The 12,715-nt window shown below is 35.9% G+C and overlaps 1 protein-coding gene across 1 annotated transcript in view; it reads left to right on the top strand.

Annotated features, from left to right (window-relative positions):
- LOC103263523 (zinc finger protein 624) overlaps positions 1-12,715 on the top strand; it is a 40,920-nt gene that overhangs the window by 20,410 nt on the left and 7,795 nt on the right. The window contains exons 2-3 of the mRNA XM_021714006.1: positions 11,089-11,215; positions 12,247-12,342. Coding sequence (XP_021569681.1) covers positions 11,146-11,215; positions 12,247-12,342 — 166 coding nt within the window. The 5' untranslated portion in view covers positions 11,089-11,145. The remainder of the gene's footprint in view (positions 1-11,088; positions 11,216-12,246; positions 12,343-12,715) is intronic.

Genomic DNA, 12,715 nt, shown 5'->3' with positions numbered 1-12,715 from the left:
CTAATCATCAGGGAGATCCAAATCAAAACCACACTGAGATACCACCTAACTCCAGTCAGAATGGCAATTATCAATAACTCAAAAAATAACAGTTGCTGGAGAGGGTGTGGCGAAAAGGGAACACTTCTACACTATTGGTGGGAGTGCAAACTAGTACAACCTCTGAGGAAAATAGTATGGCGATTCCTAAAAGCTCTAAATATTGATCTCCCATATGACCCTGCAGTCCCCCTACTGGGAATATACCCTGAAGAACTCAAATCACTCTATAAAAAAGATACCTGCACATGTATGTTTATCGCAGCATTGTTCACAATAGCAAGAACCTGAAAGCAACCATGCTGTCCATCAAAAGAGGACTGGATTTTAAAAATGTGGTACATATACACGATGGAATACTATGCAGCCATAAAAAAGAACAAAATCATGAATTTCGCAGCAACCTGGCTGGAACTAGAGTCTATAATACTGAGTGATCTCTCACAGAAACAAAGATCTGAGTATCACATGTTCTCATTCATATAGTGGACCTTGAACATCCAATGTAATACTATAAGAAAATGACTGTCAGTGGTGGGAAACTATGGGGTGAGAAGGGAGATGGGATTAATGGTAGTAAATGTCTGGGGAGGGGGAGACACCTCTTATCAACAAGGGTGCCTGAAAGAAGCATATTTGTATACCTAACCCTTAACTGTACCCCACAATCTCATAATAAAAAATATTGATTAAAAAAATTAAAAATTAAAAAATAAATGGTATTATATAATTTGTGGTCCTTTGTGACTGACTTCTTTCACTTTAGCATAATATTTTCAATGTTCATCTGTGTTATGGCATATATTAGTACTTTATTCCTTTTTTATGGCCAAATAATATTTCACTGTATGAATATACCACAAATTGCTTATCCATTTGTCAATTGATGAGCATTTGAGTTGCTTCTACTTTGGAGCAATAAATAATGATGTTAGAGCATTTGTGTACAAGCTTCTGAGTGAGCACATGCTTTTATTATCTTGGGTTTATTCCTAGGATGAGAATTGCTGGATCATATGATAATTCTACATTAAACCATTTAAGAAACTGTTAAATTGTTTTCCAAAGCAGCTGTACCATATTATATTCCCACCAGCAATACATGATAGTTGTGATTTCTTTACATCTTCAATAACACTTCATATTGTCTGCTTTTTTGATTATACATGTCTTATTGGATATGAAGTGCTATCTTACTGTATCTGATGGTATCTTATTTCCTAATGACTAAAGACTTTTAGCATCTGTTCATGTACTTATTGACCATTTGTATATTTTTTGGAGAAATGTCTATTCAAGTCCTTTGTCCATTATATTATATATATTTATGTGTTGTCTTTTTATTTTTGAGTTGTAAGAGATCTCTATATGTTCTAGATACAGATCCCTTATCAGATAAGTGGTTTATAAATATTTTCTCATATACTTTGGGTTGTCTTTTCTTAAAGCACAAAAATTTTTAATTTTGATAGTCAGAATTATCCATTTTTTTCTTTTGTCTATTATGATTTTGGTGTTACATATAAAAATCCATTACCAAATTGAAGATCATAAAAATCTTCTATCTTTGCTTCTCAGAATTATATAGTTTTAGTTCTTACATTTAGGTCTATGGACCATTTTGAGTTAAATTTTGTATGTGGTCTGAGGTAGGGATTCAACTTCATTTTTTGGCATATGCATATCCAGTGTCTCAGCACTGTTTGTTGAAAAACTAGCCAGGCTCAGTGGCTCAGCCTGTAATCCTGCGCCTTTGGGAGGCTGAGGTGAGTGAATTGCCTGAGCCCATGAGTTCGAGACCCACCGGGGCAGCGAGACCTCATCTCTACAATAAATCAAAAAATCAGCCAGGTGTGGTAGCGCATGCCTGTAATTCCAGCTACTTGGAAGGCTAAGGCGGAAAGATCACCGGAGCCCAGAAGGTCGAGGCTGTGGTGGCCGAGAGCGGCCACTGCACTCCAGTCTGGGAGACAAAGTGAGACTCCAACTCAAAAAAAAAAAAAAAGAAAAAACTATTTTCTCCTTGTTGAATTGTTTTAGTACCCTTGTTAAGAATCAGCTCTCCATAAATGTAAAGATTTATTTCTAGGCTCTTAATTCTATTCCATTGATGTAGATGTGTATCCTAATGCCAGGACCACACTGTCTTGAGCATCATAACTTTGAAATAAGTTTTGAAACTGGGAAGTATAAGTGCCCCAACTTTATTCTTATTTTTCAGTATTGTTTTGGGGGTTGGGGGATCCATTTCCATGTGAATTTTAGGATCAGCTTTTCTATTTTAGGAAAAATGCCAAATAGAAAAGAATGTGTGTTGAATCTCTTGATCTCTTGAATCTCTTGATCAATTTGAGGACTTATGCTGTCTTAACAAGATTAAGTCTTCTAATGCATGAATACAAGTTGTCTTCCCAAAGTATTCTTCAGTTTCTTTCAGTGATATTTTATAGTTTTCAGTATGAAAGTTTTAAATATATTTCATTAACCTTATTCCTAAGTGTTTTGTTCCTTTTGCTGCTATCATTGAATTCTTCTTCATTTCTTTTTGAAATGTTTATTGGTAGTAATAGAAATAATTGACTTATGTTTATTGATGTTGTATCCTGAATCTTGCTGAGCTAGCTTATTAGTTCTAGTAGAACTATATCATATATGTGTGTGGATTTCTTAGGGTTTTCTATATGCAAAATATCGTCATCTATAAATAGAGATTTGCAAATAGAAATTTACTTCCTCCTTTCAAATCTGGATACCTTGTACTTTTATCTTGTCTACTTTCTCTTGTATAAACTTACAGTATAATGTTGCATAGAAACAAGGAAAAGGGACATTGTTGTCTTGTTTATACCCTCAGGGGGGATGCATTTGACTATACCATTAAATATGATGTTAGATGTAGGTTTTTCTTTTCTTTTTTTGTGAGTCAGAGTCTCTCTCTGTCACCTAGTTCGGAGTGCAGTGGCACAGTCTCAGCTACTGCAGCCTTGACCTGCTGGGTTCAGGTGATCCTTCTGCCTCAACCTTCCAAGTAACTAGGACTACAGACACATGCCATCACACCTGGCTAATTTTTTTTTTTTTAATTGTAGAGACGAAGTATCGCCATGTTGCCCAGGCTGGTAAACTCCTGAGTTCAGGCAATCCCCTCGCTTCAGCCTCCCAAAGTGCTGGGATTACAGGCATGAGCTCCCACACCCAGCCAATTGTGGGTTTTCATAGAGGGTCTTTATCAGGTTGATGATGTTTGCTTTTGTTTCTAGTTTGTTGAGTTAACTACTTTTTTTAGTCTATTAAGATGATTGTGTGGTAGTTGTTCTTTATTCTATTAATATGTTCTTTATTCTATTTACTCACTTTTAGATATTGCATAAACCTTGTGTTCCTAAGATAAATCCTATTTGACTATAATATATGATACATTCTATTTGTTGCTGAATCCACTTTGCTAGTATTCTTTGTTGAGAATTGTGTGGCTATTCAGAAGGATATTGATCTGTAGTGTTCTCGTGATGTCTTTATCTAGTTTTAGTAATATTAATCTCATAAAATGAGTTTGGAATTGTTCTTTTCTAATTTCTGGAAAAGTTAGTGAAGGATTGGTGTTAATTCTTCTTGAAATGTTTGGTAGAATTTATCAGTAAAGCCATATGAACCCGACTTTTCCTTGTGGGAAATTTACTTGTTATAGATCTATACAGATTTTCCATGTTGTCTTGCATCTGTTTTGGTAGTTTGTATCTTTCTAGGAATTTTTTTTAGTGTTATCTGGGTTATCTAATTTGTTATCATACAGTTTTTCATAATATGCCCTTTTACTTCTTCAAGATCAGTAGAAATATCTTCTTTTTCATTCTGATTTTAGTAATTTGAGTTTTCTCTCTTTTTTCCTTAGTCAGTCTAGCTAAGGATTTGCAATATTTTAATCTTTCCAAAGAACCACATCTGCCTTCATAGATTTTCTTTATTGCTTTTTGTTCTCTATTTTATCTACATTTTAACATTTATTATTTCCTTCCTTCTGCTTTTCAAAAAATATAGTTCACTCTTCTTTTTCTAGTTCCTTAATGCATGAATTTAAGTTAATGACTTGGTATCTTCTTTTGTAAATCTAGGCATTTTACAGTATAAATTTCCCTCTGAGCACTGCTTTCACTGTTACTGTTGAATTGTCTCTGTTCCTTTACTTCTACAAATTTTTACTCCATGAATTATAATGAAGGGGCTTTTTTTTTTAGGTGAATATATGTTTAAATTTGTTATGTCTTATTGATGTATCTATTCCAGTTATTGTACTTTTCAACTCCAATATTTCTATTTAGTGAAATAACATTCTCATAGTTTCTTTTAATTCTTCATACACAGTTTTCTTTAGGTCTTTGAACATATTTATAGTAGCTGCCTAAATGTCTTTGTTTAATAATTACAATGTCTTGACGTCCTCAAGGACAATTTCATTGATTACTGTTTTTACAGTGTATGGGTTAATGCTTTCATGTATCTTTGTGTGTTTTATGTTTTTTTGTTGTTGTTGTTGTTATTGTTGTTGAAACCAGATATTTTATTTTATTTTATTTTTGAGTCAGAATCTCACTCTGTTTCCCAGGCTAGGGTGCAGTGGCACACTCATGGCCCCCACAACCTCAACCCAATGGACTCAGGTGACACTTCTGCCTCAGCCTTCCAAGTAGTTGGAACCACAGATGTGCACCACCATGCCAAGCTAATTTTTTTTAATTGTAGAGACAAGGTCTCACCAAGTTGCCCAGGCTGGTCTCAAACTCCTGGGTTCAAGCAATCCTCTCTCCTCTGCTTCCCAAAGTGCTGGGATTATGAGCCACAACGCCCAGCCTAAAAAAAAACAGATACTTTATTTATTTTTTTATTTTAATCTATTTTTTATTATGGTTTTGTGGGGTACAGTTAAGGGTTAGGTGTAAAATTACGTTTCATTCAGGCACCCTGTTGATAAGAGGTGTTTCCCCATCCCCAGACAGATATTTGCTACTGTTAATCCCATCCCCTCCCCCCCATAGTTTCCCAGTACCATCAGTCATTTTCTTATAGTATTACATTGGATGTTCAAGGTCCATTATATGAGTGAGAACATAAAACAGATACTTTAAATAATACAACGTGGCAGCTCTAGAGACCATATTCTCTTCTCCCTAGGGTTTGTAGTTGCAATTGTTTCTGCTGCTGCTGCTTATTTGTTTAGTAACTTTCCTAAACTATATAAAGTCTATATTCTTTGTCATATATGCCCACTGAAATCTCTGCCTGGTTAACATAGTGATTAGTTAATGATTAGACATAGATTTGCTTAAATGCCTTAAATCAGCAAGTTTTCAGCAACTGCTAAAGGGTTCTTTTTATGTATTGGTCATATTGTCTCTTAGGCTGGCAGGTTACAACTCTGCCTTTGTCACACCTTGTTTGCACAGAGCCTCAAGGTAAGCCAGATTAAGACCATCTCAGGATTCTCCTGGAGCTTAGTTCTTGGTACGAAAAGTTGGGTTTTTTTAGATTGGAAGATATTGTTTATTTAGAAAGTAAATTTGAGAGAGAACAAGGAAATTCATCTCCCCAAGGTAGTGGAAGGGGCCAAAGCTTAAGAAAACATGGCCTGGCCATAGCTCAAAGAGCACATGGCTACACCATAGCTTAGCAAAGCAATGGCTACAATGGCCGCAAAAAAGACTTTTAAAACCCCAGTAAATTGGTTACAATTTGAATTACACAGGTGTGACATGATTAACAATAAAGTTTATGAACATTCATTATCTTCCACATTTACCATGTTTTATTATCAGCAAAGTTATCGAAAACGTGCTTCAAAAACCTAGTAGTGCAAAAACAGATGTAGTTGATATGTATACATAAGATATGTATGACAAGCATACATGAGAAAAACACCCCAGAAGAAATCCTTCTGATGTAGAACAGACCTGTGCCAGATATGAACTAACTTGACTTTTTGCCAGAGTAGTCAGTTAATCCAAGCTCTTAATTTGCTTGATCATAGATGAGAATGATCACAAGATTAGAAGCTTGAATTCTCAATCCAGACTGCTTGGATTTGAATCTAGACTTTTCCCTTTTTTTGACCTTGAGCAACACACCTAACCTCTCTGTGCCAAACTTTCCTTATTTGTAAACAGCACCCTCTTTACTGTGATGATTCAGCCAATACATTATAAACCCTTAGAACAGTATCTGACACATAACAAGCACTATACTTATACAGAAATAGAGATAGTAGTTTGATAAATCCCATCTTAAACTGTTATCAATCACATTTCATCTATAATCCTCCTCTTGCTCACTAATTATTTTGATGCAAATATAAACCATTGTATTATTTAATCTATAAATATTTTCCTGTATATCTCTAATAAAGTATTTGATTAAGTTCTATGTACTGTATAATATTATCATTATCACAGCTAAAAAAATTAACACTGAGCCTTTGTATCATCAAATATTCCACTGGTATGTTTCCCCAGTGAATTCATATGTTATACTTGGTTAATATGTCTCTTAGGTTACTTTTAATGTAGAGGTTTTCCCCTTCTTCTTTTTTCCGTTGGTATTTGTTTACTGAAGAAACCAGGTCATTTTTACTTTAGAACTATGTTGTCCAATACAGAAGCCACTAGCCACATGTGACTTTTGACCACCTGAAAGCTGACTCATCTAAATTGAGATGTGCTATAAATTTAAAATACACACAAGATTTCAAAGACTTAGTATAATAAAATCATGTAAAGTATCTCATTAATAATTTTTATTGATGTGTTGAAATGAAATATTTTTATATATTTCAGCAAATAAAATATATTACTAATTTCACTAGTTTGTTTTTAATATGTCTACTAGATTATATAAAATCACATATATGACTTGCATTATATTTCTTTTTTTTTTTTTTTCCCGAGTTGGAGTCTCACTCTGTCGCCCTGATTGGAGTGCAGTGGCCGCTCCCGGCCACCACAGCCTCAACCTGCCGGGCTCTGGCAATCCTTCCACCTCAGCCTTCCCAGTAGCCGGAATTACAGATGCGCGCCACCATGCCTAGCTGATTTTTTGATTTATTGTAGAGATGAGGTCTCGCTGCCCAGGCAGGTCTCGAACCCATGGGCTCAGGCAATCTACTCACCTCAGCCTCCCAAAGGCATGGGATTACAGGCTGAGCCACCGAGCCCGGCGCATTATATTTCTATTGGACAGCATTAATTTAGAATTTCATACAGAATGGATTTTTCTGATTGCATCCCCCTGGGATTATTTAACATACCCTCTCTGCCCCATATTTTCTTTAAATTGTTAGTTAGATCCTATATCAGATTCAGATTTTAATTTTTAAAAAAATATTTTTATCAATGTTATTTCATATTGCTGGTATTTACCACCCTAAGATACATACTGCTTAATTGAGGACTTTCTCTTATGTTAGCAACCCTTGATGATCCTTTAATTCATTAAAGGCTGCAAAATTATAACGTTCTAATTCTTTCATTAGCTGGAGAGAAATCTCCCTCGTCAACTACTTAATTACATTTGATTACTATTCAAATGATGTATAGTTTGCATAGGAAAAGAAAGGCAAAAGGTTGATTCTTTCTCTTTTTTTTTTTTTTTTACCAGTTGTCAGTCATTCTCTAAAGATGGTCATTGAGGTTTTTATAACATTATGAACTCATAAATGTAACTGTATTTGATATTTCTGAAATCTGTTGCATTACTATCCTTATTAGTGCTCAAATTGTCACATCTTTGGCCAGTGGAAGCTTCTAATTGTCTCCTGTGTCTTAAGATATGACCCTAGTAGTCTTTGATAGCTTCCTTGCTTTTTAATATTTCAGAATGTTCCAGGCCCTGGTTCCTTTTAGTGAGAAGTTACAGTTTGAGGCCACAGTCTGGCTTGCATGATGCCACCTTATTGGTTATTGTTTTCTAGTCCCTTTCAGTGAACAAAGCTGGGAAATGTGTTTTTGTTGTTAAACATAAAATGTTTCATGAATCTATACTGATACTTCTGATTCAAATTTGGAACCATGGGTTTTTTTAACCTAATCTCATCATTGTTACATTTATATCTTCTTTCATCTGTGACAAATTTATTAGCTCTCTATGACATCAATTTGCTAATTTGCCTTGTCCAGTACTACACGCAGCAGTTGCAGAATAGCATTTCCATCCCTGCAATCAAGATTTTTTTTTTTTACTGAATCCACTTTTTAAAAATTAATTTTATTTTAAAGATGTGGGGTACAATTCAGGATTACGTATACAAGTGGACATTGTACAGGTAAAGTTTGGGCCTACCTTTGGTCCCCACTTTGCCTGGTTTGACATCAGGTACCCTTATTAATGTTATGTGTCCCTCCCTCCCCCAGCAGTTTCCAGCTCCTGCCAATCCCTTTCTTATAGTATATGGTAAATGTTCAGGGTCCACTTATGAGTGAGAACATATGATACTCAGTTCTTTGTTTCTGTGATAGATCACTGAGTATGTTCGACTCTAAATGCATCCAAGTTGCTGCAGTGTCCATATGTTTGTCCTTTCTTATGGTTGCATAATATTCCATTGTGTATAAATTTTATTCTTCTTTATAGCTGTGTAATAGTCCATCGTGTATATGTGCTACATTTTTTTTATCCAGTCGAGTTTCAATGGGCAGCACATATGGTTCCATGTTTTTGCTGTTGTAATAGTGCTGCAGTAAACATACATGTGCAAGTGTTTTTTTGTAGAGTGATTTAAGTTCTTCCAGGTATATTCCCAGGTGGATTGCTGGATCATATGGAAGGTCAATTTCTAGTTCTTTAAGAATTGCCACACTGTTTTCCATAGAGGTTGAACTGTTTTGCATTCCCACCAGCAGTGTAGAAGCGTTCCCTTTTTTCTACATCCTTGCCAGCATCTGTTATTTTTTGCTTTATTAATGATGGCTATTCTTACTGGAGTTAGGTGGTATCTCAGTGTGGAACATTTTTTCTTGTGTCTGTTGACTGCTTGTATGTCTTCTTTTGAGAAGTATCTATTCATCTATTCATTTTTGCCCACTTTTTAATGGGGCTATTTGATTTTTCTTTTCAGCACATTTGAGTTCCTTGTAGATCCTAGATGTTAGGCCTTTGTCAGATATGCAGTTGGCAAATATTTTTTCCCATTCTGTGGGCTGCCTCCCTGCTCTCTTGATAGTTTCTTTTGCTTTGCAGAAGCTTTTCAGTTTGAAGAGGTCCCACTTATCTATCTTATCTCTTATGACATGGGCTTTTTAGGGTTTTGATCAGGAATTGATTGCCTATTCCAATTTCCATAAGGGTGTCTCCTGCATTTTCTGAGATTCTTAACGTTTGGGGTTTTACATTTAGGTCTTTGATCCATTTAGAGTTGATTTTTGTGTATGGTGGTAGGTAGGGGTCCTGTTTCATTCTCCTGCACGTGGTCAGCAAGTTTTCCCTCCTCTCCCCAGTACTTGCTGGAGGCTTTGTCAAAAATGAGTTGGTTGAGAAATTGAGGTTTTGCTTCCAGAATCTCTATCTTGTTCCACTGGTCTGTATACCTGTACTGAAAACATTTTGTTTTTGTTTTGCAGTTCTTTTCTCCTCAGGGTATATATTACAAAAAATATACAGAAAAATTACTATGTTTTAAAGTCACTCACTACCAACGGTTTCATTTTACCTTTAATTTTTAGGGATTGATTTTTTAAATTTTAATTTTTGCTTTATGATAACATAAAACATGATTCAAAAGTCTAATCTACAAAACAAATATTCAAAGGAGTCTGACTTCCATTTTGGTCTTCTTTATTCTGTTTCTATTTTCCCCTAATAGATAACCATTTTTTAAAAGTATGACTTATTCTTCTGTTTTTATATAAGCATATAATAGGGGGACCCCCAAAAAACTGTACTTATAAAAATTGTGTATTCTTGTTTAAACTTCTGTCACCTTCAAAATACTCTCCATTTGATGCAATACACCTACTGAGACACTTTTTCTGCTGCTCAAAACAGTTTTGAACTAATCAATTTTGATGCCTTCTGCTTTTTTTTTTTCCCCCCTACCTCTTCCACATCAGCAAAACATTTCTCTTTGAGGGCATTTGTTCACCAGGGAAACAAAAAAAAAAAGTAGCTTGGGGTGAGAGCAGGTAGATAGGGAGAGTGGAGCACGGAGGTCATACTGGTTTTGGTCAAAAACTGCTAAACACTTAGCACAGTGTGGGCAGGTACACTCGTAAATCACCCATCATTAAATGGGCAAGTGTGTTGAAAGAATCTCAAAAAAAAAAAAAAATTCACTGAAGCCAAACAGCCTCTCACAACAATGCTAGCTAGTACACTTATGCCGGTGGGTTCCTAGGACACTTACCTAGTGGGAGAAGCCTGTACTACAAGGGACCAACCCTCCAAAAAATAATTCCTGTTTTTTGGGAATCTCCTCTTGTGTGTGTATATATATATTTTCATATCCTGACCAAAGAACTTCCCCAAAGCACCTTGATTTATTTGGCTTCTTACTTTTTTTCTCAGAGAAATTTTAATATTTTGTGTCTACAATCTGAATGATAAAATTACATCTTTTAGTAAACCATATTCTATAGATTGTAAATGAAAGAAAATTGATATTTTAGATAAGCCAGGGTTTTAAAGAAGAAAGGTGATTTGGATAGAAACTGCTAGCTGTAACCAAGTATTTTAAATACTTTCTAGGGAAGGAGAAAACCCTGCTATTTCATTCAAGATAATATAGTATGACAAATATTTATTAGTCTAGAATTTATTTAAAACCAGATTTAGTCTGGAAAAAAAATTCTGCTATCAGGTGAAACTCTGAAGTTGGAATGAGGTTCCTCCTGTGGTTTCATGTTCTTGTCACTGGAGAGGTTCATACCTCCTATAAGGAATGAACTGGTTGACCTACGTAATCATTTGATGGTTCTGATTTCTAGAATTATTCTCCAGTTTTTTATGTATTATTCTGCCTAACAAGTCTAATTGTACAGTCTCTGTGTGATTACAGTGTAATTCTTTTAGGAATCAGTGACATTTAAGGATGTGGCTATAGACTTCACATTGGAGGAGTGGAGGTTGATGGACCCTGTACAGAGGAACCTGCACAAGGATGTGATGCTGGAGAATTATAGGAATCTGGTCTCCCTGGGTAAGGAAAATTTTGCTTCTGTGTTGATGTATCTGTTCATTTGATCAGTTTGCCAAAGATATGGAGCCGCTAAAGTACTTAACTGAATTTTGTTTAGAATTTGGGCATCAAAACCTCTTAATCATTCTTGGGAGTTAGCTGTTATTCACTCTTAACTAAATAGTCTGCCTATTGTAGAGTAAGAAATATATTTTTTGTTGGAATCTTGGAAATTGTTGACAATCCCACAGATTTTGGACCAAAGTTTGATCTAGCCACCTCCACAGATAGGAGTTATGAGTCCCTCTAGAAATAAAGTAGCCAGGCATGGTGGCTTACACCTGTAATCCCAGCACTTTGGGAGGCTAAGGTGAAGGGATTACTTGAGCCCAGGAGTTCAATACCAACCTAGGCAACATAGTGAAGCCTTGTCTCTACAAAAAAATTTTAAAATTAGCCAAGTGTGGTATACACCTGTAGTCCCAGCTACTCAGGAGGCTGAGATGGAAGGATTACCTGAGCCTAGGAGTTTGAGGCTTCAGTGAATTGTGATCATGCCACTGCACTCCAGTCTCAGTGACAGAGTAAGACCCCAATTCAAAAAAAGGACAAAAAAAAGGGAGGGAGGGAGTTAACTTTCTAAACTCATATTTTTCCAGTGAACTATTATCCAACCAAACCAGGATCATAGTGTTGAGCTCCTTTGAAATATCTTTATAATTGTCCAGAACATCACTCTATTATAGAACTTTCCTATGACATTATGCTATATCTGTACTGTCCCATATGGCAGGTACTAACCACTTAATATTTGAGCTCTTGAAATTTGGATAGCCAATCTGAAGAACATTATTTAAATTTTGCTTTATTTTAATTCATGTAAGTTCAAATTTAAATAGCTTCTTGTGGCTATTGGCAACTGTATTGAACAGTGCAGCTCTAACTCTTCCTATAATAGCCATTCTGTACAAAAGATTAAGAACTGAGACTGAGTTTGGCAATAGTTCCTGCTCATAGAACCAATCAAATCCTATTTATTTTTCTCTGGACAGGGCTTGCAGTTTCCAAACCAGACATGATATCTCATTTGGAGAATGGGAAGGGACCATGGGCAATGGTGAGAGAAATTTCAAGGAACCCCTATCCAGGTAAGTTAATCAGAATGGCATTTACTTCAAGTAACAGATCATGGGGGGTGTTCAGCAGAATGTCATAAATATTTTGGGGCTGGGCTCAATGGCTCAGCCTGTAATCCCAGCACTTTGGGAGGCCGAGGCGAGTGGATTGCCTAAGCGCACAGGTTTGAGATCAGACTGGGCAACTTGGCAAGACCTTGTCTCTACAATAAAATGAAAAGTTACTGGGCATGGTGATGCATGCCTGTAGTTCAGGCTACTTGGAAGGCTGAGATAGAAGGATTGCCGGAGCCCAGCAAATCAACGCTGGGATGGTCATGAGTTTGCCACGGCACCCTAGCCTGGGCAATGGAGTGAGACGCCAACTAAAAAAAAAAAAAAAATT

Source organism: Carlito syrichta, unplaced genomic scaffold, assembly GCF_000164805.1.
Source record: "Carlito syrichta isolate Samal-C Ts95f unplaced genomic scaffold, Tarsius_syrichta-2.0.1 Scaffold305141, whole genome shotgun sequence".
Taxonomy (NCBI): domain Eukaryota; kingdom Metazoa; phylum Chordata; class Mammalia; order Primates; family Tarsiidae; genus Carlito; species Carlito syrichta.
Note: the sequence above shows the minus strand (reverse complement) of the source record. Positions and strands in the feature narration are given on the sequence as shown.